At 38.9% G+C, this 27,726-nt stretch overlaps 2 protein-coding genes across 4 annotated transcripts in view; both read left to right on the forward strand.

Annotated features, from left to right (window-relative positions):
• The window catches only part of LOC122650245 (protein LNK2-like), a 51,653-nt gene extending 35,878 nt beyond the window's left edge, over window positions 1-15,775 (forward strand). For 2 of the 3 annotated variants that reach the window (XM_043843596.1, XM_043843599.1), the window contains 3 exons: window positions 10,367-11,083; window positions 11,162-11,319; window positions 14,980-15,775. In XM_043843596.1, the coding sequence (XP_043699531.1) occupies window positions 10,367-11,083; window positions 11,162-11,319; window positions 14,980-15,349 (1,245 nt within the window). In that variant the 3' untranslated portion in view covers window positions 15,350-15,775. The remainder of the gene's footprint in view (window positions 1-10,366; window positions 11,084-11,161; window positions 11,320-14,979) is intronic. The other variant, XM_043843598.1, reaches the window with a different exon arrangement.
• A 5,496-nt stretch (window positions 15,776-21,271) lies between these two features.
• LOC122650789 (WPP domain-interacting tail-anchored protein 1-like) overlaps window positions 21,272-27,726 on the forward strand; it is a 37,332-nt gene continuing 30,877 nt past the window's right edge. Inside the window, exons 1-3 of the mRNA XM_043844171.1 lie at window positions 21,272-21,791; window positions 21,912-23,131; window positions 24,578-24,766. Of these exons, the coding sequence (XP_043700106.1) occupies window positions 21,272-21,791; window positions 21,912-23,131; window positions 24,578-24,766 (1,929 nt within the window). The remainder of the gene's footprint in view (window positions 21,792-21,911; window positions 23,132-24,577; window positions 24,767-27,726) is intronic.

Raw genomic sequence — 27,726 nt, forward strand, 5'->3', positions numbered from 1 at the left:
CCATGGGTCTCCTAAGTAAGAAAAGCTTCCATCATGGATCTTCCTAGCATAAACCCAAATTGGTACTCCAAAATAGTAGTTTCCATTCTCAGGTGGCTTTCAATAACCCTCTCCCATAACTTCTTCATATGACTCCTTCATTTTATGCCTCTATATTTATTACAGCTCAACCATAGCCTGGTCCATGGCTGGAAATTCTAGCCCAAGTGCCTCTTCCCCTCCTCCCCCCCCCAAAAAAAAGAAAGGGGGGGGGGGGGTGGGGGGAGGGTTGTATTTGGGGTTTTCAGGCCCAAGTTGCATCTCTAGCACAACTTTTATGCATTCATCCATTCATTGACATTTATCATCAAGATGCTTGAATACCCACATTTTGGATATCACTTGAAGTGTGCGTCATTGGGAAATCTTGTACGTCAGTTTGTGTCCACCTTCCAATGGTCCAGAGGGAAAAGGATTAATAGTGGTTTATCAGCCACAAATGACAGCATAGTCATATAAATGACATTATACTAGAGGCAGTTTGCGACATGAACAAAATTTAATAGTTCCACATGATAGAGGATGCCACACATCTCACTGGTTAAGTTTCAGACCCAAATGAGCAAGGGAAATGGATCAAAAGTTAATCCTAAGTTTGATATAATTGCAAACTGCCATATGCTATAATGAACAGGCAAGGATGTTGGCACTAGTCTCGCTGCTGGTGATGAGTCTGGAACCGAAGCTACTATTGGTGGTTTGTTTTGGGGAATTCTCGGTCAAATCAGCATGGGATTTTTGCCGTAATAAAAAATTCAAAATCAATCAGTAGCTGGGCAGCCAAACTGCGGAACAAGCTCTACATAATAATGGTCTTTCTATAAATTCAGTATCAATTTGCACTAACTTTGGATGTGCTTCCCTTTGTTGAAGTGTCAAATCCTAAAAGCTTAAGGTATTTGGTGGAGAGGCCGAACTGGTACATAAAGGGATCCAAGGTCCTGAGGTTTTCCACTAAGGTTCTCAGTACTCCCCGCTCCTCTTTTGGATGGCAGTAGACGTGGTATGTGTGGCTCTTCTTTTTGGGTGATCGTACATAGATCTTTATTAACATAGTGGGATTAATGGCTCAGATACCATGTTAAGTGTCTAATCCTAAAAGCTTAAACTATTAGGTGGAGAAGCCCAACTGGTCTATGAAGGCTTGCAAGGTCGTAGAGTTTCAAGTGTGGGATTTCCCAATGGCTTTCTTGTTTGAGGGCTGAAATTTGACCATGGAGAATAGTGTGTGGTCTTCTGTCCCATGGACCCACTTCCTTCTAGCTATAAACTCAAACTACATTTATCCATTCATTCCCAAAGCTAAGACTATGAGTTCCATAGAACTTTTTGATTGCAAGATCCCAATCAATTAGATGTCCACCAGTTGTGTAACACAGATAAGGAGTCCTCATTCTGTCCTCGAATATTATGTTGTTTAGTTTGGTCCAAATACCCTATACAAGAACATGTGTTGGTATCTTCTAGGATCCATAGCCAAAATGAAAAAGGGAGTGAAATAGGATGATATCCCAACTACTTCACCCAAAATGAATAACTAGAAAGGACCATTGCACCTTACAAATCACTTGGCTGGTTGCCAACCTGTAAAATAGTTCACAGTTTATCATTAGCCACAGTAGCCTATTTTTCAACTCAACTCAGCCTTATCCCAACTAAATGGGATCGGCTACATGGATCCTTTTTCTCCAACAGCTCTATTAAAAGCCATACTTGTCACTAGTCCAAAGCTATGCATGTCTTTCCTCACCAGTTTTCCTGGATTCATTTTAAGCCTACACCTTGTTCTTTGAACTCCTTCAATCTGAATCAAATCACCCCTTTGTAGTGGAGCACTTAAAGGGTTCTGTTGCGCATGTCATGCCATAGTTGTCAAGGCATTGCCTAGGCACCGCCTAGGCATCCAAGATCTTCCTTGGGTCCAAGACGACAGCATGCCTTGTTGACACTTCACGGGTTTATGTTGATTTATGTTTATTGCTTTTTTTTATTTTTTATTTTTTATTAATATGCATAGATTATATTTTATGCTTTTTTATTATGTATTGCTTTTCTTATATTAGGCCATTACTAGCATAATTCTATCATATTGCATTGATATGATTTCTATGTTGCATTTAAACATAATTATATAAAATTATCATTCCTATATTACATGTAGTCATTAATGCAAGCCTAAGGTGCCTAGGCGGGTGCCTTATTGCGTAAACGCCCCTCTAATTCCTTGGGTCACCTAGTCACCTTGACAATTATGGTCCCTGCCATCTCAAACAACTTTCTTGCAATTTATTATGTATCGGAGCTACTCCTAAATTAGCTCTAATTTGTTCGTTCACTATTTTTATCTTTTCTAGTTTTACCATATTTTAACAACACTAAATTTGTTGATATGTTTCTTCACTACCCAACATTCAACTCCATACATCATTCATGGATGTATAACTATCCTATAAAATTTTTCTTTGAGTTTTAAAGGAATACGTCAATCACACTACTTTGGAAGCACCCCGCCACTTCATCCACCCTATTCTAATTCTTTGTACAACATCATCCTTGATTTCTCCTTTAGTTATGATTGAACCTAGGTACCTAAAGTTTTCAATTTGCAATATCTCCCTATGTAGAAATAAGTGAATGGCTTACTATGATAGCCCTCCGCGATATGTATTTATAATAGTAAAGCTGGAACCTATTACAAATAGGACTCTAACTCTATAACTCTAACTCCAACTAATTAAATAGAGTTAGAATGGAACTAGGAATGGGAAATAACTAAAATAGATATAACTAAAATAGAAGTAACACCCCATAGGTCGATCTTATATTATGGATCGACCCATGTCACACGATATACCCATATTCCAACACTCCCCCTCAAGTTGGTGCGTAGATATCGATCATGTCCAACTTGCACACTAGAGGTTGAAAAACTTTTCCACTTAAACCTTTGGTGAACACATCAGCCATGTTCTCAGTTGAACATAAGGAACACAAATTGTCCCATTATCCGATTCTCATTGATAAAATGACGATCAATTTCAATATGTTTCGTCTATCATCTGCTGGATTATGGGCAATGCTTATGCTGATTTCTTGTCGCGAAGAAGTCGCGTAGGCGAGTAATAGGAATGCTCAAATCTTGTAACAAGGTTTTGAGCCACAATAGTTCACAAATACCAAGAGCCATGGCTCTAAATTCAGCCTCTGCACTGGAATGGGCCACCACTGTTTGCGTCTTGCTGCGCCATGTAACACAATTTCCTCCCACAAATGTATAGTAACCTGAGGTGGATTTTCGATCATGGGAACCAGCCCAATCTGAGTCAGTGTAGGCCTCAATCTGTAAATGCTCATAACGAGAGAATAACACTCCTTTTCCAGGAGCTGACTTCAAGTATCTCAAAATCCTGAATACCGCTTCCAGATGATTAGACCGAGGATCATGCATGAATTGACTGATAAGACTCACAGCATAGGCAATGTCAGGCCTAGTGTGAGATAAATAAATTAGTCGCCCAACCAGCCTCTGATATCTCCCTTTGTCCACTGGTTCACCATCAGTGTCTCGGAAACAAACATTTGCCTCAATGGGAGTATCCACAGGAGAACAGCCTAACATGCCAGTTTCAGAAAGAAGATCTAGAGTATACTTGTGTTGAGATAAGAACAGCCCTTGAGAAGAATGGGCCACTTCAATCCCTAGAAAATAGCGAAGTATGCCTAGATCCTTAATCTCAAATTCCTTGGCCAAATAATTCTTCAACTTGGAAATTTCAGCAGAGTTATTTCCAGTTACAATGATATCATCAACATATACTATGAGGAGAGTAATAATGCTGCCCGATGTCTTGATAAATAAGGTATGATCTGCGTTGCTCTGTTTATAACCAAATGTCAACATTGCCGTTTGAAAGCGACCAAACCATGCACGTGGTGATTGTTTCAGACCATACAAAGCATGCTTAAGTTTACAAACCTTGCCTTGAGTTGCAACAGATGAAAAACCAGGAGGAATATCCATATATACCTCTTCCTCTAATTCACCATGGAGAAAAGCATTTTTAACATCAAGTTGTTGTAGACTCCATCCTAAGTTCACAACACAAGAGAGTATTACCCTGATAGTATTCATTTTGGCAACAAGTGCAAAAGTCTCCAAATAGTCTATCCCATATGTCTGAGTAAATCCGCGAGCAACCAGCCTTGCTTTAAAACGATCAATAGTTCCATCAGCTTTTTGTTTAATTACAAAGACCTATTTGCAGCCAACAGTTTTCTTTTGTGGTGGAAGTGTGACAAGGTCCCATGTACCACTCTTCTTTAGAGCTTGCATTTCTTTGAACATGGCCTCCTTCCACCTAGTATCTGTAAATGCCTCCTGCCAAGTCTGTGGTATGGAAACAGAAGATAAAGAGGAAACAAAAGCATGAAATGATGGGGATAAAGATTCATACGAAACAGCCTGTGAAATTGGATGTTGCGTACAAGACCTTTTTCCCTTTCTAAGAGCAATGGGTAGATCAAGTGATGGATCAGAAGGAATAGGAGAAAGAGCAGCATCTAAGGGATTAGAATTATTACCAGAGGAGGTGTCATTCGGTCCTAGTTCAGAGGATAACTCTTGGTATGGTAATGCTGCAGTGGTGGGATGTTGTTGCCCTTCTTTGTTCTTTCGATAATATTGTTGTCTAAAGTCTTTTTCTAGCTGTACCTGCTGCTCCCCCTGAACATCATCATCTAAAGGTACATGATAGTCATCAATAGGTTCATGTAGAGGAGGAATAGGAATCGGCACTTCTTCTAAAGTAGGAATGGACTCCCCCTGAAGAGGTGCCGAAGATGGAAAGAAAGCCACCACCTCATGAAAAACCACATCCATGGAAACAAAAACACGACGAGATGTAGGATGGTAACATTTATACCCTTTATGGGTGGGAGAATAGCCAATGAAAATACAGCGGAGCCCGCGGGGATCAAGTTTACCATGGGCATAGTGGTTGCGAACAAAACAAACACATCCAAAAATTTTTGGAGGAATAATTTAGGTGGAAGACCCCTTCAAAAGATCAAGAGGGGACTTATAGTCAAGTACCCGAGAGGGCATCCTATTGATAAGATAGGCAGCTATCAAAACAGCCTCTCCCCAAAAATGAGAAGGAACATGCATTTCAAACATAATAGAGCGAGCTACATCAAGAAGATGTCTATTTTTGCGTTCAACCACTCCATTTTGGGGTGGAGTATCAACGCAATTGGTTTGATGAATAATACCCTGAGTAGCTAGAAATAATTGAAAGGCTCCATCTAAATATTCACGACCATTGTCACTCCTGAGAGTTTGAATGGTAGCTTGAAACTGAGTTTGAACCATGCTATAAAAGACTTTAAAACATGAAAAAACTTCACTCTTGTGTCGCATCAAATAAACCCAAGTGGTGCGTGTGTGACAATCAATAAAGGTGACAAACCACTTAAAACCAGAAATAGAAGAGGTACGTGAGGGACCCCAGACATCAGAATGAATCATAGAAAAAGGCTTAGAACATCTTTTATTTGAACTAGAATAAATAGAACGAGTTTGTTTTGCAAAAACACAAGCCTCACATAATAAAGAGTGAGGGTTCCAATGCTGAAATAAAGCAGGAAAATTTTTAGCTAAGGTCCCTAAAGGTGGATGTCCCAGTCGACGATGCCATCGGTGCAATTCAGATAAATGATGTTCAGCGGAAGTAGCAGTAAGAGCCTGTTCAGATTTATTGACAGTATTATAGGTAAGATCATTGTCAAGTAAGTAAAAACCACCACGCATTTTACCAGTTCCAATCGTTCTCCCTGTACCCAAGTCCTGAAAGACACAATGTGAAGGATAAAAAATAGCTTTGCCATTAAGATCAGATGTCAAACTACTGATGGAAAGCAAATTAGACGTTAACTTAGGAACATTTAAAATAGAGGACAAAGATAAAGAAGGAGAACAATGGATGGCTCCCTTCCCGGAGACAGAGGGAAGAGAACCATCGGCTATTTTAATTTTATCTTTGCCGGAACAAGGAGAATAACGGAAAAATAAATTGGACTGATCAGTCATGTGGTCAGTGGCTCTGGAATCGATTATCTAAGGATGAGATAATGCCGAAACACAATGACCAGCAAAAGAAATACCTGGTTTGGAGAGAAACAAAGTTCGATTCAGAAGAAGGAACCACAGTCAAGGTAGAGGAAGGTGCAGATAAAGTGGTGAAGTTAGTCATCATACGACGAAAGACCACAAGTTCCTCTGCAGAAAGTGTGGTAGTAGGGGCTGTTTCAGTAGCTTCAGAAAGATGGGCCTGTGTGCCACCACGACCACGGCCTCTACCGCGACCACAACCACCACCATCAGAAGAGTCAGATGGCTGACCATGCAACTTCCAGCAAAAATCCACAGTATGTTGTTCCTTTCCACAATGAGTACATTTAAGAGGTTTCTTCTCAGACGAGGAACGTGTACTAGAAGAGTTACCCTTAGAAGACAGTGAAGCAGATCTCTCTGGCTGTGTAGGTGATAACATGGTGGAACGACGAGTATCTTCCAATTGTATCATAGAGTAGGCTTGCTCCAAAGTGGGAAAAGGTGAACGACTCAGAACTTGAGACCGAAGCTGATCATATTCCACATTAAGGCCAATCAAAAAAGTGTATACTCTGAATTTATCCTCCCTAAGCTGAAATTTGGTAATATCAGAAGGATAATCAAGCTGAAAGTTATCATAATAGTCAAGCTCTTGCCACAGGCTCCGGAGTTCACAGTAGTATTCAGATAAAGTAAGTTCACCCTGTTTGGTTGCATGGATCTTTCGTTGAATATCATAAACTTGTGCATCATTCCCTACCTGGGAATAGGTACCTTTAGCAGCTTTCCAAATTTTTGCGGCTGAATCAAGTAGTGTATAGCCACGGGCAATGGATGGAGTCATTGCACTAAGAAGAAAAGCCATAACAAGAGAGTTGCTGGAACTCCACTTGTCTTGTAATGGACCAGCTTCACTGGGTTTGACAGTGGTACCATATATATATATCCCTTATAGCCCCTTGAATCAATGGAAAGAAACAATTGTGTAGACCAAAGTAAGTAATTAGTGGCATCGAGCTTTATCGGGCTGTCAGGAAAAGAGGGATAGTCATGATGGTTTCCCTGTGTAGAGGATTGGCAAGTGGTGGTGGTAGATGCATCTGAGTCAGGCATACTGTGAGATCTTCCATAACCGAGAGATTCAGAAAGTTGTAGAAAATTTTGCAGTTGGTAAAAAATAGTAGGCCTTCAAAAATAAAAATCTGCGGGTTGTGTAAATAAACAACTGCAGATTTGTTTCGAACAAGGATAAACTGCAGAGTTACAGAAATAAATCTGCAGGTCTTCAAGTATAAAACAACTTCACTTCTGCAAAAAAAAAATTCTGCAGGTCTTCACAAAAAAACTGCTGCAGGTCTTCAACAAAAAAACTGCAGGTCTTAAATAAGAAATCTCTTCAACAAAAAAACTGCAGGTCTTCAAACAAAAAAGGAGTCTGCAGATCTTCGAACAAGAAGAAGTTGCAGTTCTCGAGAGGAATTCTGCAATGCTTCGAAAAACAGATCTGCAGGTTTTCTAAACTTCAAACAGGGATCTCGCTGTGCATGGAGATCATAAAAAAAAGGATAAAAGAAAGGAGGTAGGCTCTAGGGCAGGCACTAGATCATAGTTTGATCACCTCCAAGTACCGCCCCTGTGAAACTAGAGAAGAGGAGAGAGAAGAAGGGTCTCGGTTGGTTTAGGGTTTTAGGACTATGGATTAGTTGATCTAGGAGAGATCAATTGTGGAGGGAGACGATGGAGGAGGTCAGAATTATTTCTCAGATATCGAATTTAGGCTCTGATACCATGTAGAAATAAGTGAATGGCTTACTATGACAGCCCTCCACGATATGTATTTATAATAGTAAAGCTGGAACCTATTACAAGTAGGACTCCTATTACAAATATGACTCTAACTCTATAACTCTAACTCCAACTAATTAAATAGAGTTAGAATGGAACTAGGAATGGGAAATAACTAAAATAGAAGTAACACCCCATGGGTCGATCTTATATTATGGATTGACCTATGTCACACGATATACCCATATTCCAACACCCTATCAATAATTTTCACCACCTCACATTCAATCCTGTTGTTACTAAAGTCACATACTCTATTTTTATGTTTTACTTAAACCTTTTGATTCCAAGGTTGGTCTCCATTATTCCAACTTTGCATTTATCCTTGCTTTTGTTTCATCCACCCAAACAATATCATCAGCAAAAAGCATACACCTAGACCTAGGGATCTGATCATAAATGTCTCTAGTCAGCTCTCCTATGATTAATGCAAACAAATGTGGGCATAGAGCTGATCATTGATGTAATCCCAATTGTAATTGAGCATTCATTATTATGTCGCCCCACAGTTCTTACACTAGTCACTACACCATTATACATGTCTTTAATTATGTCTACATATATACTCGAAGCACTTTTCTTTTCTAACAGTTGCCAAACTAACTCTTTAGGGACTCTAGCATAAGCTTTTTCTAAGTCAATAAAGATCATATGGAGATTCTTCTTCCATTCTCTAAATCTGTTCATTAGTCTCCTAAGAAAATAATAACTTCTGTTATTGATCTTCCTGGCATAAAACCAAATTGGTCATCTGAAATATTAGTTTCTTGTCTTAAGCTAGTTTCAATTACTCTCTCCCATAATTTCATAGTATGGCTTATAAGTCTCAAGCGAGTTTCAACTTTGAATATCACCTTTATTTTTATAAATCTGAACCACAATTCTTCTCCATTTATCTGGCATTTTTTTTTGTGCTGATAATTTATTAAATAACTTAGTTAGTCAAGCTCTTACACACCTCTATTGGGATACCATCTGGACCTACTGCTTTACCTATTTTCATGTTCTTTAAAACTTCTTTTACTTTAGACACGCTAATTTTCCATATATATCTAAGATTTGTGGTTTCTTGATGGTTATTACAACTTTTTAAAGCACTATTGCTTGAATTATTTTCATTTAGTAATTTGTAGAAATAACTTTCCATCTCTCTTTAATCTCCTCATCGCTATTAATACATTGGCCTGTTTTTCGAAAAAAAAAAAAAAAAGTTTGGAACCATCCCTCCCCTTTCTTTGCTGTGGGGCCCACCCACTCCTTCAATCTTTTTGCACCCACATATCTGTCCTCCATACCCCCCCCAACATGCTTCTTTCTGCCTCCTAAATTTCTCTTCCACACATCCCCTCCCCACATGCTCTCTTTTTCTATCAGTATTAAAAAAATACCAGCTGGAAGTCAAAGATTGTAAGAGAACAACTGAACAAGAAGAGAGATGAGAGTAGAAGGTTGAAGGAGAAGAAGAAGAAAAGATGAAGAGAAATGATGATAGAATGTTGTGTGTTAGAGAAATGATCTCTACCACACCTATTAACTTCACTAACATAATATATGGAATTACATACAACTCCCTAGGGAGGTGAAAAGTAAAAAAAGGACAAATACAATGTAAGACAATAAGTAAATAAACTAGTTCCCAAAGTGCCCTTAATACATAACTCTAACAATACCCCCATCACACAAAAGCGCACTGTTGCACACATGTTTTCTCTCTCTGCTATTATATCATTCACTTCATTTTATGTGATTTTTATATTTTTATAAACTTTAGAGGGTGAACAAGTGCCGGCACCATGCTACAATATGATCTCTCTCTCTCTCGATCTCTCTCAGCCCTCCCATTCCACCAGGCTTTGGGCCAGATCTGGGATTGTGTTTGAGCCTGCACGGGCCAGGTTCAAGCTCATAAATCTCAACATATGGTTGGGCAAGGCGGAGCTTGAGGATAAATGGGCCTTGTGCCAGACTGGGTTCTCAAAACTTGGAATCAATATCCAATTTAAAGTGGTTATCAAACTTGTTTTTCAATAACAACAAAACAAAAACAGTTTTCTGTTTTTTCAAAAGAACAGGAAAAGCATTATCAAATGGGACCAAGGTATGAGAACATGGGAATAGAAACACATACTTGAAGCAGAGATAGGTAAAGGTGTAGAAGGCCCAAATCTTAATGCCACATCCTCTTTTCTTATTCATGTAAACATGTGCATTCAGGTTTTTTTTTTCTTGGTAAGTGAGATAGAAGTGTTATAAAACTAAGCTTCACCCTTGTCCTTAACAAGACCTGCAAATTTCTGAAAGTATGTTGGAATTGTTTGTATTCCTTGGATCTGTTTAGAATGACATGCTACCTGTTTAATCAATCTACAGGGAAGTAAGCAAAAGAAATCCCAGATAAAGTCAGAGGAAAAAGGTGAAGGAAAACTATCTCAAGACTCGCGTGGTAACTGGTCCCCAACTGCTAACCAATGTCAACAATTTGGGAATCAATTTGCAACCTCTGCTTTACAAACCTTTCCATCTTCAGTTCTCAGTCCACAAGGACAGATTGGTGGGCTTGATTCTTTGAGATACCTTCCAACCTCCCATTCATATTTTCCTGCTGGGTATGGAAGTCAGGCGCCTTCCTATATGCCTCCATTTCAACACCATCCTGAGAGGGACAAGGCCCATCCGGTCCTTGTTGGTCATGAATCTTCTCCCAGATCATCGAAGCATGCCAGTGCATTAAGGAAATCACCAGATGTTTCAAACAATTCTTTGATCATGACCCCCCTGGAAAAGATTGAAAAATTAAAGCGGCGGCAGCAAATGCAGGCAATGCTTGCCATTCAGAAACAACAGCAGCAATTCAATCGTCAGGCTACTTGTACTGACCAGTCAATGGCCCAAAAGTGTCAGCAGGAGGCTCAAAGTGAAGATACAGTAGGAACTAAACTTGAAGCTGAAGCAAACTTAAAAATTCCCCCATCCGTGGGCCCAACTTCACCTGTAGAACAAGATGATTCCAATACAGTCTCTATGGTGGTTGATGAATGTTCACTGGAGGAAACAATACTTGATCATCTTCTAGAAGTTATTGGAAAGGTACCTGTGACTCATTGGGTAAACTTCTCTTTATGGATTTGGTTACATCTTATGCCTGAAGTAATGCTTTGCCTGCAGTTGGATAATAAAACAAGGCTTTGTATTCGAGATAGCTTGTATCGTTTGGCCCAAAGTGCAATGCTAAGGCATAGTGCTGCTGATACAATTAGTACCAATAAAAGTAGTGGGGATGAAAATGAGGCTGCTGCAAAAGACGAATCAAACAGTCACAACAGGTTTGACTCTAGAAATCAATTCTGATGTTGCAGTTGTTGAATTGAAGTTTTTGTTGGTAAAATCACATAAAATTTAATTGTGATATATCATGAATCTTAGAAAAATTATTCTGTTGGATTCCTGAGATTTAAAACAAAGGCTAATACCCATGAAATGTCCACTTGATTGATGGCTTTAGTGTAATTTCATGTGCTCTAACTTAAAACCCTGCTAAAAGGAATGCTAATGAAGTTTGTCATATTGATCTATAACCTGATTCAAAGGTCTATAGTCTGGTCCATAATGAACAGACGGATGATCATGGAACCTCTAGTAATACTCACTCCAATTTTTTAAATATGTGCATTCAGATACACTCTGGTTCCATCTATTGCAGGATGAACCCCTATCTAGCTTAGCACTCAACTAACTGTTTCAAGCTGCAATTTTTCGACCTTGGGTCATAAGTGGCCCAACTCACTCCCATGCCATGTTTTTCTATTTTGGTTACTCATTTTCTGGAGAATAAGAGAGTTTATGAAGATGCATCCCTATATTTATTATAATGTTCTAGTGAGATAAACTATTGCAGAGATAAAGGAGCTCATACAAGGGTGACACTCACCCCTAGGAGTACTAGAGGAACATTTAGTTTAGTAATTTGTTATTTGTATGATGTGAGATGGTGACAGACAAACAACCATTTCTAATTTCTGGCTGGTATGCGTGTGTATTCCGTGCAAGGCAGTCTTCTTGTATGTTGGTATAGATGTCTTCATGCGGAAGTCATTTCCTACATCTTTCTATTTTGTGGTGTTCTAGGGTCAGGATAATCTTTTTTGGTTAGATTGGGTATTTTTGTGTCAGGGAAAATGTTGTTACACCAGGGTGAACTAGGGGTATTTTTGTGGTTCTCCAAATCTGGATTGGATTTTGGGTCTATTGATATGAGGAACCAACTAATGGCATCTGACCCACTTAAAATTTACAATTTCAACACTATAAATTTATAGAGATGCAGTGAGTAACCAACAGTGCCATTATTTGAGTGGTCTTTATTATCAACTATATTCAATTGACTTGGGCCACTTGCTGAATAGTTCATGGTTCTAAAAGTTGGTTTCAGTAGGACTTTGGTCCCCTGAAGAATGTACGTAATGGAAGCTTATGGAAGTCCAAGGAAGATCAAATTCAAGAAACATAGTATAGGTACATCGACACTTTGGAACCACTAAACAACTATAGCAGTTTTAAGATGACGAATACGTGTTGAGATAGCATGTCTAAAAGAATAATGTTCATTTTGAAAACTTTCCTCTATTGTGTGTCTAATGTCCGATTTTACACCTTCACATGCTAATTTGATAGGCCATTTTAGTCATTTTGGTCATCACATCATAAACATCAAAGGTATTTTTTATAATTTTACATGGTAGGAGGATGTGTTGGTATGTTGACAACCCTCCCTAGGCCAGCGAGATATTGCCTGGATCCCATCTTGATCTCTATCATTTATTCAGGAGCATTCAATCACTTTCAGGGCTAGCAAAACACTTGTGATGTGTCTGATACCATCTCCAATGTATGGTATAGTCTCTATTAAATTCTGGTAAGGAAAAGAGAAGCATTCCGGCTTACTGTTTCTACATTGGATTTTTAATAAGATGAAGGTAGAAGTAGTCAAAGTACTTACAACACTTCCACTGAAGTTGGGTGGTTTTTATTGAAAAGATACGAGGTTTCAGTTGAAGATAGCCGGTGTTTTATAATTTGTAGAACTCTAATAATCATTCATTATCATGTTGGTCCTGAAGGAAGTGGAAGTCTTCCTAACTAAGTTGGTTTAGACAGATTTTTTGAACTAGGATTCAACTATTGCCTTCTATTTTCATTTTTTGACCACCAGTGCTTGAAATTCCTTTCCTAATACAGCCACTAATTGACCTTAGCATCCACAATACCCTGTACAATCAGTTTACTTTTCATCTCTGCTCTCCCACCTTCCTCATTTATTTTTCATGGACCTAACCTATTCTACCTTTTTAGGTATGTTTGAAGTGTGTAACGTACTCACCTGAGCTGGTCACTGTTTTCATCCCTCTATTGACCTAATCAATTTTTCCCTAGTACACAGACATTGTCAAACTCCAATTTTATGGAAAAAAAGGGCATACCCAGTGCAAGAGGCTCCCGCCACTGCGGGGTCTGGGGAAGGTCATAATGTACGCAACCTTACCCCTGCTTTTCCTGAGAGGCTGTTTCCAGACTCGAACCATGACCACTTGGTCACAATGGAGCATAGTTGTCATGGCGTCCTGGCGCTGGAGAGGGCTGCATGGCGACCTACGCCATGGCGACCCTCTTTGATTTCTTCTTCCTGACTCTCTTTCCCTCTTCGATTTCTTGTTCCTGTCTTCGATTTCTTCTTCCCTCTTCGATTTCTTCTTTCCCTCTTCAATTTCTTTCGATTTCTTCTTCGATTTCTTCTTCCTGTCTTCTTTCCCTCTTCGATTTCTTCTTCCTGTCTTCTTTCCCTCTTCGATTTCTTTCGATTTCTTCTTTCCCTCTTCGATTTCTTCTTCGATTTCTGAATTTTCTTCTTAAAACTTGAGAAACAATAGAGAAAAAATAAAACATGGCTTGAGTATACATCTATTAACACATTAAAAATAGAGAAAATAAAAAATAAAACATGGTCGACATGCTTGCCATGGCAACGCCATGGCGGGCGACATGTCGATATATCGACGTGACACCCCTCCACCGACTTGGATCGCCGTGACGCCGTGACAACTATGCAATGGAGCAACCTTACCGTTGCACCAAGGCCCGCCCTCTATTTGTGAATCCTTCATTATGTGTTAGTACCATATTTTAATCAGAAAAGGATAATATCCTAAATTTCTTGATTGGTTGGTTAACATTGAGGAACTACCTTAACCCTACTTTGGTGTTTTGGCTTAAATTCCTGGAAGTAAAAAAAGTAAGGGAAAATTTTACTTCCTCTACATTATTTTACAGATTTTGGCCAAAAATTGGTGTGCTGTTCTGTGAAATTTTGTGTTTCTTTTTTTCTTCCTATGAATTTAGCTTTATAATTAAATATTTTAGGTTCTTATTTTCCCGCCCATTTTACATTGAAACAAATGGAGCTAGAATGATTTGGTGTGTGACAATTAAATTCCTTCCACACACTCCCTTCTTTCTCAAATTGCTGCTGGACACCTGGGAAAACCTATGGTAGTTGTATGGCCCCTTCTTTTCCCATTGTCTATTTCTGAGGGAACTTGATTTATACTTTATTTGTTTTAGTGAGGGTTCTTTATTAACTGTAACCATGGTTAAATCTGAAAATCTCCGTATTCCCTTATCCATGCTCAAAAGTCTAGGGTGAGTTGATTACCCCTTCCTTCTACATAAGCTTTACCTTAGTTAATGTTCTTTTCAATTTATTATGCCATGTAGAACCTATGGAATTTTATTTCATATTTTGTCCTGAGATGAAATATTTGATCCTTTGACTTATTTGTTGTCAAACAAATCTGGAGTAATGTTTCTTCCTGGAATCAGGATGATAATACTGCATGTCAGTACTCTGTTCAATCACATGCTAACTCAACCCAAATTCCCTGATATACTATCTTTTGTTTTATTCTTTTTTGTGACTTCTATCATCACAGGTCTACCAGTGAGCTGGATGCAGAAACAGAGACAAATCCAATTGACCGTACTATGGCTCATCTGCTCTTCTACCAGCCTACAGAATCATCTGCAAGGCCTGTCCAGGATGGTGAGATGCCCAAATCAACCGTTCCTACTAAACTTCCATTTGAGCCCAAAATAGAAGGCCTAGTGAAGCTACCCATGGAATGCCTATCTGAGAGTTCAACAGAAAAACAAAGTGTCTCTCACCCAGAAGCTAAATCACCCTGCACATTCTCTGAGGCTCAGCATGAGGGTCAATTTAGTGGCAGTCCATACATAATCACTAATGCATCCAACAATGATCCAGAAGATGGAGGAGTCATGGACATTGAAGCCTCAAAATGAAGGAAATGAATTGAAAACCATTAGGGGTAATTCCTTCCTTTATCTCTTCCATTCATATTTCTTTCGTTTTTCATGCATAATTTTATGGATTTTCTGGTAATGAAGAGGTTCTGTTTCATTGTCAGCCAACTGTATATTGATTGAGAAAAGCTTTTGGTAGTTCAAACATGGCTTCAAGAAAGGACGTCATCTCTATAAGTGCAGACAATAGTGTATGCTAGTTAGTTCTCTATGTATATCTTCTATTATGTATCTTCTGTCCAGAAGACTGGCTTATGTCCTTCACTATCGCACTGTGGGTGGTTATTATGTTGTCTGAGTTGTACTTGCTGCATCTCAGGATGCGAACTTCAAGACATGGCGTTTTTTTTTATCTTATATCTCAGACCTATGAGTCACTTTATGGTCCTGTCTTCTGAGTGCTGATGATGAGGATTCCCTTAATGAGATTTGCAAAAAGGTATGAAATGGTATGTTTTTATCTCCATGTTTCTAGCTAGGAAAAAAAATTTTAATTTATCATCCAAACAGTGGATGTCAATGAGACCAAAGGTCAGCTGTTTCAACCAGTCTTTTGCCTATTTCTTGGTGAGGAACTTGGTGGTTTATTGCTAGGAAAGGTGAAAACAGGAGCTAGATTTCTGCCCTGTGCAAGTACTTTCTAGAGGATCTAAGTCATTGACCGAATTCTCTGTATTTTATCTTCAATTTTCCGTTGTTATTACTTATTTATCATTGTATGTATTATAATCTGAAATTTTCTTTGTATTAGCTATTTTTTGGAGTTTTGTGGCATAAACATTTTTTTTCCAATTTATTTCAGACTTTTCAGTTATGGACTGATTGTACAGTTAGATACTGTAAATATAAAATTTATCCTTATCTGTATCCTGTAGGGGATGTCGAACTTTTTGAGATGGTAGAAAGCTAGGTCTGTCAGCTTGAAGAAACAAGTTAAAGTCTGGGAGGAGCCACCTGGTGCAAAAAATAGCCAAAGGTTAAGACTTGTCTCCAATCCACTCTTCCAAGGGGCTCTGTTTAAGTGTGCTTGCACTAGGTCAAGTCAGGGCCCTTTTATAGCTGCTAGATGTAGATGTTGGAGATTAGAGATAACCCTATTGAATATCTGATGAGGTTGTTGTGTTCCTCTTACCATTTAAACGTTCTTCACTATATCCTGGCAGCCTGAATTTGCTCTATTCAAGGAATTGGTAAAAAAGAAAACTTGATTGTTAAAACTCAAGATTCAGCTTTAGATAGAACAAGGGACTAGGTAGAACTGCCACTAATTGAAGAGATATTCAAACCTGGAAACCTAATCTATTTGGTTTGATAGAATAGAAGATGATGATGATGATGATGATGAGGGGGAGGAGGAGGAGGAGGAGGAGGGTAGAATGCAATGAGACTTGATTCTTCACAAAGTTGATATTATCTCCATATATCCATGTCAATGTAAGGTTTTTTTGAAACAATGCATGCGGATATAATGATGCTTCCTTTCCTCCAGATGAGCTTCAAAAAATTTTCCAGTTCTGAATCTAACCTAGGTAGGAGTCAGCTTTCCTTATTTAGCTGGCAAATGGGTTAGAACAGTAGAGCCTAGCCTATCCTAGCGCCCCCAAGACAGGATGTCTCGGTTAGAACTTAGGCTCTTCTGCTCAGATTCCTAGTGAACGATTATTAGGTCATGTAAATCGTGGTCTTTTTGTTTTTTTTTCTTTTCTTTTGATGATAAAAATCCAAATAAAAACTAAAAATTCAGAAATACATCGTCCTCAAGATAAACAGAGCAAAACTTATCTCTCATGGCTACAAAAGCAAAATATTGCAAAAAGGATAAGATTTTAACATCAGTGAACTCTTTGAAAACAGAACATCCTTTGGATAAGAAGCCAAGGCCATGGGTCCTCTTATGGCGAGGGAAGAAGATTAAGAACATCCTTCTTGTTACTTCGAACTTCTGTAAACTTGATGTTCAAAATGAGAGGATGGTTCAATCCCTTGGCAATGCTTGTGATGTTAGCTTCCAAAATCTGTCCTGTATCAAGATTTAGTGTCCATATGACAACGAATAAGTCAAATCCAGATCATGCACATAACTTTCTAGTGAAAAGGGGATTAGTGTTTACGAGAATCATCCACTCCTTTCCAAAATGGGGCAGAAAGAGAGTCCAGTTTAGAACAGATCGAAGTGGGGAAGTTAAAACACAGGTATCCATTTGGTTGGGATTGCATTAAGAACAGATTTGATAGGAACAGTCCTGCCTGCTTGAGACAACAATATAGCTTTCCAAAGTACTAGCTTAAGCTGAACATGAGTACAAACTCCACACCAATTGGAAGCCTTTCCCTTCATAGACACAATAGGAGAATCTAGATAGATTGCATCCTCACTCATAGGACAAATCCCCATTTGAAAATATCAGGTTGAACATGTAGAGAGAGGAGTGTCTTTACCAAAGAACACACCACTTTTAGAGAACTTAACTTGTTGATCAAGCAAATCCTGAAATAAATTAAGAAGAGCCTGAATGGAGAGATCATCATTCATTGAAGCTCGACAAAAGATAAGGACATCATCAGCAAAAAAGAGGTGAGTAACCTCAGGATCCGTCTCCAAAATTTAATACCCTTAACATGTTAAATCCCTATGAGCTTGTAAGAGTCTAGGGAGACCCTATAGGGCCAAAACAAAAAGGAATAGACTCAATGGGCAACTCTATCGAATACCTCGATATGGTTAAAAGAAACCAAGACTACCTCCTTGGATTTTTATAGAGTAAGAACAGGTTGGCACCAAATAACTAATCACGTCGTACCAATGCTAATTACATCCTCATAATTAAAAACTGGGCCACAGGTAATCTCATTCAAGTCTATCATATGCTTTAGATATATCCAATTTAAGAGCCATCAACCATTTCGACCCTTATGGCGTCTAACAAAATCAAAGATTCCATGAGGAATGATGAAATTATCATCGATTTTTTCTACCCTTTACAAAGGTACCCTGTAAAGGAGAGATGAAAGTATGGAAGACGGATCTCAAACTATTAGCTAGCAACTTTTAGTGTCTATCTTAGAAAGAACCTAACACCATCCTTCGTTGATTAAACCACCGTACTACTTCATTATAAAAATTTATTTCATGAGATGTTTTGGGGAAAGTTTTCATACCTGGTCGTGTAAACCGTGTATGTGAGAGGGTGGGAGTTTCAAGGCATTAATTAATGGGTGGGGATTTATGACTTTTCCAACTCTTTGTGAGAGGCCCTCTCACATACACGGTTTACATAGCCGTGTATGAAAACTTTCCCCAGATTTTTTTTTAACATTTTGACGTATAGTTTATAGAGAGAGAGAGAGAGAGAGAGGGTTGGCTCTCACATGTACGTTCACTCCTCAAAGCCAATCACATTTTAATTTTGTTTTCATAAAAACCCCTCCTCCCCTTTCAATGGCAAAAATAGGATATGTGGTTGGCTCTCACATGTACGTTCACCTGTTGGTATGTGCAGGGGAACCGAACTCAGAGTGAGTATGGTACACAACCTTGGGTCAACTACCGTTAATAGTGCCGACGGAGAGAGAGAGGGAGAGAATGGAAATATATTTTTAATATTTTTCTTTCATGTAGTAATCCATGTAACAAAGGAATATGACGCTTTCGAAAATCACCAGACAAATTTCAGCTATCCATTTTTATGGTTTTTTTTTTTTTTAAAAAAAAAAAAAAAAAATCCAAACAGTCTATTCTTTTTTTTTGTTGTTATTGAAAAAACAATTGTTGGATTTTTGATTGTATTTAAAATTAAATATTCAAGACAAGTTGTGTTAGAGGGTTATGTCCTTTCCTAATAGGCACCTAAATATCCAATGAGTGCCTATTGGAAGACTTGTTTGAATGACTAACAAACAAGCCTTATGGGAGGGCGTATCTCGTGGGGACATCCCTTAGTGGTGTCTCTTCCTCTTCTATATAAAGAGAGGAGGTCTTGCTCATTCTCTAACAAGTGGTTTTGAAAATATCTTTAGAAGCATTTCTAGTTTATGTTTTCTTTTCCACCGTAATCGATCAGTGTCGATGAGTTAGTGAATATAGCCTTTGGACACCCTTTGTAATCACATTTGGAACTGCAACCTATGTGATTATAGAGTTGTTTTATCTTGGAGGTATAGGTGTATGTCAACCCGGATTGCAAAATTGGGGCAACTAAAAACTTTAAGGAGAACATCGCTTGATGCGACTCAGCTCTTCCATTTATTGTTCAGGTTACACAAGAGGACGTGTATTGTTGATGCGGTGCGATACTGTCTGTCATATCAATCAGATAAGTCTTGTATTTACTATTTGTTTATTATATTTCTAATCTTATACCTGCACTCCATGATATTTTATTCCTACAACAATTCTATTCTTATTCATAGTTGGGAGAGTGCACAGGTAATATCAAAAGTTTTGGTACACATACATGAACATATATGGGATTAAGGGTGTCAAAATCAAACCGAAACCGTAAAACTGTTTAATAAATGGTTCGGTTATGGTTTCAAAATTGAGGCCGTTAAGTTAAACGGTTTGAACTTAATCGAACCGTTTAACACTCTTGAATGTACATAAATGTGCCAAAATCAAACAGAAACCGTTTTACCAAAATCGAACCGTTTAAAATCGAAACCGCAAAACCATTTAATAAATGGGTTGGTTGTGGTTTCAAAAGTGAGACAAATTTAATTAAATGGTTTGAACTGAATCGAACCGTTTAACCGAACCGAACCGTTTAACACCCTTTGTATGGGATGCATGTCAATACAAATGGATAATTTGATTGATTTAGACTTTGAAATTTTACATGTGACTAATCTAAATCATTTCCTCAATCAAACGGCCGGAATGGATACATTATTAGTCCATGTCACAAAATAGATGTATTGTACTAGAAAAGGGAAAAAGAACACTACATGGTCACTTGGCCTCTGTGCCTAAATAGGGGTACAAAATGGCCACCCCACCCTAATGGAAAGGTAGAAATCCTACCCCCCTACCCCCTGATGCTCGAAAATCACAACGGGTATTGGTTGACCACTTAAATTATTTTTTGTTGAAAAATGTTTTGGGGACGCAGGCCACGCCCAGACACCCGGGGGGAATGACGACCTGCCCCATGAAAGATTCCACAAGATGCCAGCACGCTCTCATTGGCTGTCACGTGCGCATGGCCCCTGCACTTCCCCCAGAGAACGCTCTCCCATTATTTTGGATTAGAGAATATAGACGTCGGAATTTGCGGGTTGCGCCAAGTCACTCCGCAAAGCATGTTCTCCATTTCTTCTCATCATGTAGACGACGATTCCGCCTTTCTTCTGGTTATAAGCGGTTGTAATTTACGGTGGAGTTGCATTTTGCAGACTTCCAGTAAGAACCGGCGATATTCTTCAGGAGGTACGAGCCCTTTCACATTTTCTCTCCCAAAAATATTTGCAGTGATTCTGCCCTTTCGTACTGTTTTTGTCACTTTCATTTCCGGTCATTAGTAGTAGAAATAGAATAAAAACCTTGGATTGATTGGAGTTTTGACTTACGTCGAATTGGATCATGAAAATTGTTAATTTTTCGAGTGTTATTTGCAAATTGGTTGAAGGATTTTTCTTCAGGAAAATCTGGGTCTTCCTTGGATAATCGATTGAACTCCGTATTTGCTTGATTGGCCAGGTCACCATGGATCATAGTCGTAAATGGGGTCCCTCTCATTAATATTTTTTCTTCTTAGTATATGAGTTCGAGGAGTAGCAGGATACGGATTGGGGTTTTTCCGGAGTCTGTTTGTGGTATTCTCTTGTTGATTAAGTCCTTTGCACGAATAAAGGATTTGTGAACTTCTTGTTTTAGTTTTTGAGACGAATACCTGGGCTGTGAAAATGGATGACTGTGTTATTGAGAATGCAACAATTACCATTCAGAACCCGAATTGTGGGAATCCTGACGGAGAGGGGATGCGGGAACTGGGAAATGCTGGACAAGTTCTAGTAAGAGTGGAACTCGATTTGGCTTACTCCTCTGAGAAGTTGTTAAACCTGGACGTGCTTTTGATGCATGTGGCTGCAAGGGAAAGTGACTTTGAAGCTATAACTGTAGAGGGTGACGATGTGTTGGCGGATTCTGTTGAGAAGGCAATGGAATTCAATCTTTTATCTGGAGTGTTAGATTCAGAGGTAAAGGAGCTGGATAATTTCATGGAATGTCTTGAAAGAGAAATTGTGGATGCCCGTCAGAAAATATCTTCATGCAAACACTTGCGAGATGCTTTCCCAGAAATGGAAGAGAAGTTTCGAGACTCAGAAGAATCTTTGAAGCAGTCAAAAAACCAGGTCTCTGAGTTGAGGATGCACTCTGCCAAGTTTCAGAGGACTTTGTTAGCATATAGCGGACAGGAAAATTGTAAGTTATATAGCTTTGTTTGTGGTAGACTAGTTTAGTCCTAAAATAGGGAATGGGATCTGCTACAATTCAGGATGATTTTATTTTTGATTTTCCTCTCTGTTACATACATTTTTGCAGGGAATGATGGAAAGGGTGCATATTTTTCTGAAAGCAATCAATTTTCAAGCAGGAATGCCAATTTGAAAATGCAGACTGCTGAACAACAAAGACATATTCTGAGAATGCTGGAGAAATCTTTGGGAAGGGAGCTAGATCTTGAAAAGAAGCTACCCGAATCAAGGCAAAATGAAGAAGAGCTGAAATTAAAGCTACACTCTATGGAACAGGAAGTATTCTGCATGGGAGAAGCTGAAGAGATTGTTTGGGTGAGATTACTTGAAGCAGAAAATACTGCTGAGGTACTGATGGGAATTTCAAAAGAAATGATGGGTCGACTCCTCACCATTCAGTTTAATCTAAATAGTTTAATTCAACGAGAAAATGAGATAAATTTTAAACTAAAGGACTCCATGGAACGGCTGAGTGCTAAAGAAAGCGCTTTTCAGAAGCTTGAATCCAGCAGTAGAGAACTTGACAACTTCCTTCTAGATCAGACAACCAGCTTAAAAGCCAGCCTGAAGGAAGCTGAAGATAAATACATTCTTGCAAATTCTGAGGCCTTCACTCTAAGGGAAAAGGTGAATTTACTTGACGAGCAGCAGAAAGAAAATGAGCTTAAGATACAGAATGCAAAAGTTTCCTTGGAGGCAAGTCAGGAGAAGAATAGTGTTTTAAATTCTGAAATAGGTAAAATGGAAAATGTAATTAAGGATCTGAAAAAATATATTTCTGAAGCTGAAAGTAAAGTAGAGAGTGCTGAGGCCAAGTGTGTGCTGTTTTCACAGACTAACTTGGAACTTAACCAGGAGCTGAATCATCTTAAGAGCACTGGCAGTAACACGGAGAAGATAAATTTTCTCGAGAAGCAGCTGAGGGAAGCTGATATTCAACTACAACATGCAAACGCATCTGCTGAAGCAAGTCAGGAGCAGCAGAATATGTTGTATTCTGCAATAGAAGATATGGAAAACTTAATTGGGGATATGAAATCAAAAGTTTCAAAAGCCGGAAGTAGGGCAGAGAGTGCAGAAGCAAAGTGCATTCAGTTAACTGAAACTAACATGAAACTTAACGAGGAATTGAATTTTCAGAGGGGTAGAATTGAATCCTTGGAGTCATCTTTGCATAAAGATGATAATACAAAAGTAGCTACTGCAAAGGACATTAGCATTAGGACCAAAGTAATCACGGATCTGGTCATGCAACTCGCAAAGGAAAGGGAGCGTGTCCAGAAGCAGGTCTTAATTCTTTCACTGTCCTTGTCTTTCCATTGTTTTAGTTAAAAATTGGCTGATAACCATCTCTTCCATACATTCATTCTCCAGATGTATACATGAAGTGAGGTTTCTGGATTTACAATCTTTCTTTTACATTTGGTATTTAGAGTTCAGACTAGTAGAACTGTAGAAGGTTGGATTTGAATTTTGAACATTATGATAGTACCTGAAACCGACTAAAAACCAGAACTAGACCGGATCATCCATTAATAAACAATTCTAGATCTTAGGTTTGAAGTCGATTAACTTATTGATCTGGTTCTAGTCCCGACTGTAACGACCAGAACCATTAAAGAACCAGATCAATTACTCAAAATCAGACCAATTTACACCCCTAATGCGCTATTGGGTCTACGAAGTACGAAAGATTGGATAAAAGAATGAGGGGCATTTCTGTAAAAAACTGGGTTGGTGAGGTGTGCTGTCGTTTGGAATCCAATCCGACGGTTGAAATCTCAGATGGCACCCACCTATCTTCCAAAGTAGTACAATCAATCTGTCATAGCTTTAAGTATTATTGAATTTTTTTTTTTGGTAAAAAAGTAATCGAATAAGTATCATAGTATTCTAAGAAAAAAAATATCATAGTCATTGTTACCTATAAAGTATATGAATCATAATCTTTCAAAATCCTTAACAAATTTAGACACGTGTCCAATTTATATCAACACCCCACACGTGTCCAATTTATACAACCGCTTATTCCAAAAGCTTGAGCTGTTAAGTAAAGGCAACGGCAATGTATATCAACACCCCACACTTGCCGGCCTGTACACACATGCAGAAACACTTCTTGTGGCACCGAGGGGGGAGGGAATGTGTTAGGAAACCCTGTTGCACTTCCCAGGGATCAAACCCTTGACTTCCCTGCTCTGATACCATGTTACAACCTTTTTTCCCAAAAGCTTGAGCTTTTAAGTAAGGGCAACAACAATGTATATCCACAAATTCCCCTACAAAAAGGGACCTAGCTTTCCTTATAACATGAGAACATCTCCAAGGCCCATCCAATTGTTCACAACTGCTGAATCTCCCTCAACGACCAAATGTAACCACTCATGAAAGACAACAGTTTCCAACCCTTTTATTAACGCTTTCAAATCTGCTGAGATGGAATCAATTTACCAATTGACCCCGAGGCTGCTTGCCAAATTTTGATACGAAAAACATATATATTGTGCTCTTTTACAACTGGATTAATTTTTTCGTCGTCTCTTCTTTTCTCTGAGATATTTTTCAATAAATATGTTGTATAATTTGAATTTAAAATTTTAAAATGTTAAAAGTATGGAGACAGTGGTAGTCGAAAATTATATTTTAAATATGAAGAATGTTTTTGTTCTATTTGTTACTTGCAAGTGTTTTTTCTGTCTTTCAACTGAAATATGAATTGGCTTGTATATGCAGATATCTTCATTAACAAATGAGAACAAAAATTTGGTGAAGTTATTGCGGACTCAAGGTATTTCTGTAACTACGAGCAACCGAGGGAATGGAGCTAATAAACCTCCGGTTTCTGCGGATGATTTGATTTCCACAAGTTCTATTAAAGTATCAAAAGAAGAAGTTATGGATTCTTCTGCTACTGGTTTCCAGGTAGGTTTATCCTATATTTTATGCTTTGTGGCATGTAGACCCAGAGAATGAAAAGTAATATAAGAATTGTTAGAAACCAGAACCTAACTAATCAATAGAAGAGTGAAGGAGAAGAAGAAGAGAAGAAAAGGAAGAGAAGAGGAGAAGGAGTTCCGAGAGAGAGAAGAGAAGCAGCCTAACGGTACGAAGAACTTGAATCCCTATCGTAGGAGCCAAACTTGTATTAAAAGGAATTAGAAGATTGTTAGGGTTTACAATATTACCCCTAACCTCTACCAATAACACCTGTAAACAGCTTTGATATGAATGCTTGAGTGATTAGAATCGATCACCCAAGCCCCTTTATTTATAATAACTTGAAGTAAATCTAATCAAAGTACAAATAGGAATAATAACACCTCAATCCTAGTCCTACTAGGAATTCCTAATACAACTAGGAATGCCAGAATAGGACTCGGCTGAGGGTAAAACAATAAAAATAACATAAAAGAAAAGAATCTAATCTGACTAGTACTACTCCTAACATGAATAGGACTAATCCTAATCAGCTAGGACTAGTAGGACTAATCCTAATCAAACTAGGACTGCTTACCCCAATCGTGTAAGCAGCCTATTTCAACACTCCCCCTCAAGTTGGAGCAAAGATGTCGATCATGCCCAACTTGACTAGATTGGGATGAAACAATTTTCCAGACAATCCCTTGGTGAAGATATTAGCAAGTTGATCCACAGATGTCATAAAGGGAATACAAATCAGCCCAGCTTCTAACTTCTCTTTGATGAAATGCCTATCCGCCTCAACATGTTTGGTACAATCATGCTGTACTGGGTTGTGTGCTATGCTGATGGCAGCCTTGTTGTCGTAGTACAACATCATAGGAAGACAAATAGGAACACCAAGATCTTGTAGCAAACCTTTAAGCCATAGTAACTCACAAATACCATGTGCCATCATAGTTGTCATGGCGTCGCCATGGCAACGCCATGGCGTCCTGGCGCTGGAGAGGGCTGCATGGCGACCTACGCCATGGCGACCCTCTTTGATTTCTTCTTCCTAACTCTCTTTCCCTCTTCGATTTCTTCTTCCTGTCTTCGATTTCTTCTTCCCTCTTCGATTTCTTCTTTCCCTCTTCAATTTCTTTCGATTTCTTCTTCCTGTCTTCTTTCCCTCTTCGATTTCTTCTTCCTGTCTTCTTTCCCTCTTCGATTTCTTTCGATTTCTTCTTTCCCTCTTCGATTTCTTCTTCGATTTCTGAATTTTCTTCTTAAAACTTGAGAAACAATAGAGAAAAAATAAAACATGGCTTGAGTATACATCTATTAACACATTAAAAATAGAGAAAATAAAAAATAAAACATGGTCGACATGCTCGCCATGGCAACGCCATGGCGGGCGACATGTCGATATATCGACGTGACACCCCTCCACCGACTTGGATCGCCGTGACGCCGTGACAACTATGTGTGCCATAGTTCGAAACTTAGCTTTGGCACTAGAATGAGCAACCACATTTTGCTTCTTGCTACGCCATGTGACAAGATTTCCACCTACAAAGGAGCAATACCCAGAAATAGACTTCCGATCTGCAGAACCAGCCCAATCAGCATCAGTGTATGCTTCTATCCGTAGATGACCATGAGTAGACAAAAGAATTCCTTTTCCAGGAGCTGACTTCAAATAGTGCAAGATACGAAGAACAACCTCCATATGAGAAGAGTAGGGATCATGCATAAACTGGCTCACAGTACTCATGGCGACAGCAATGTCAGGACGCGTGTGTGAAAGATAAATCAGCTTCCCTACAAGTATTTGGTACCGGCCTTTATCAACAGACTCACCCTCTTTCTCCTTGAGTCGAACAGTAGGGTCCATAGGAGTATCTGAAGGATGACAGGCTAGCAACCCGGTCTCAGCCAATAAGTCTATGACATACTTCCTTTGGGAGAGAAAAATGCCTTTAGAAGATCTGGCTACTTCAATCCCAAGAAAGTATCGTAGTTTCCCTAGATCTTTAATCTCAAATTCTTGTCCAAGGAAGGTCTTCAACCGTCTGATCTCATCACCATCATTGTCAGTAACCACTATATCTGAGTAGCAGTGTTAAGGAGGAGATATTGACTGGATAGATCAGTGGTCATAGAATTTAAAACAAATGACATCACCATAGCATCATTCGCAGCCCCTTTAGTACGGGCAGCATCTTCTTCAGCTGGTTGTTTGGTGGTGCCAGTAAGATGGCCAGTGAATCCCCTACCAGCCACAGTCAAGGATAGTGATCTGGCCCAGATTAAATAATTCGTACCATCAAGCTTGATGGCAGCAGCATAGGGAAGGAAATCATTCCTAGTCTGACCATCCCCTCCAGAAGTAGCAGTAGTTGTCTCTGAATCTCCCATAGTTCAGGTAGAAACCGATCCACAAATTTGAACAAAAAAACAAATCTTCAAAAAACTGAATCAGATCTGAAGTATGGGTTTTGAAGTGGCAGCAATTGCAGCCGTCAGAATAGGCTGAAACTTGGATCGAATGCCCTGCAAGTGGTGGGGAATAAGCCTGCAAAAATTCAGAAAATTCTGATGATGCAATAAGAAACCCTAATAGGGCTGGTTACAATATCGAGTGAAACCCTGGGTTTTGAAACTGTATGAGTTTCAGCCGTCAAAATAGGCTGAAACTAGGATCGAGTATCTCCCTTGTCGTGGAGAAGATTCCCTCCAAAACTTGGCCCCTTTGGATGAGCCAATAAAAAGCCCTAAATTTTAAAAAAATTTAGGTATATCTGAATGTAGGTAATTGCAGGTTCGAATCAGATGTGGATTGGATTCAGATCTGCAATCTGAAATATGTAAGGTGTAGATCAGCAAGTGTAGGGATCAATCTCCAAAAAAAACAGAAATCCAGCTTGAATAATGTAGCAGCTTGATCTCGAAGTTGGAGGAAACCTGCGGCAGTTTCAGAT

Source organism: Telopea speciosissima, chromosome 2 (assembly GCF_018873765.1).
Source record: "Telopea speciosissima isolate NSW1024214 ecotype Mountain lineage chromosome 2, Tspe_v1, whole genome shotgun sequence".
In the NCBI taxonomy this organism is placed as follows: Eukaryota; Viridiplantae; Streptophyta; class Magnoliopsida; order Proteales; family Proteaceae; genus Telopea; species Telopea speciosissima.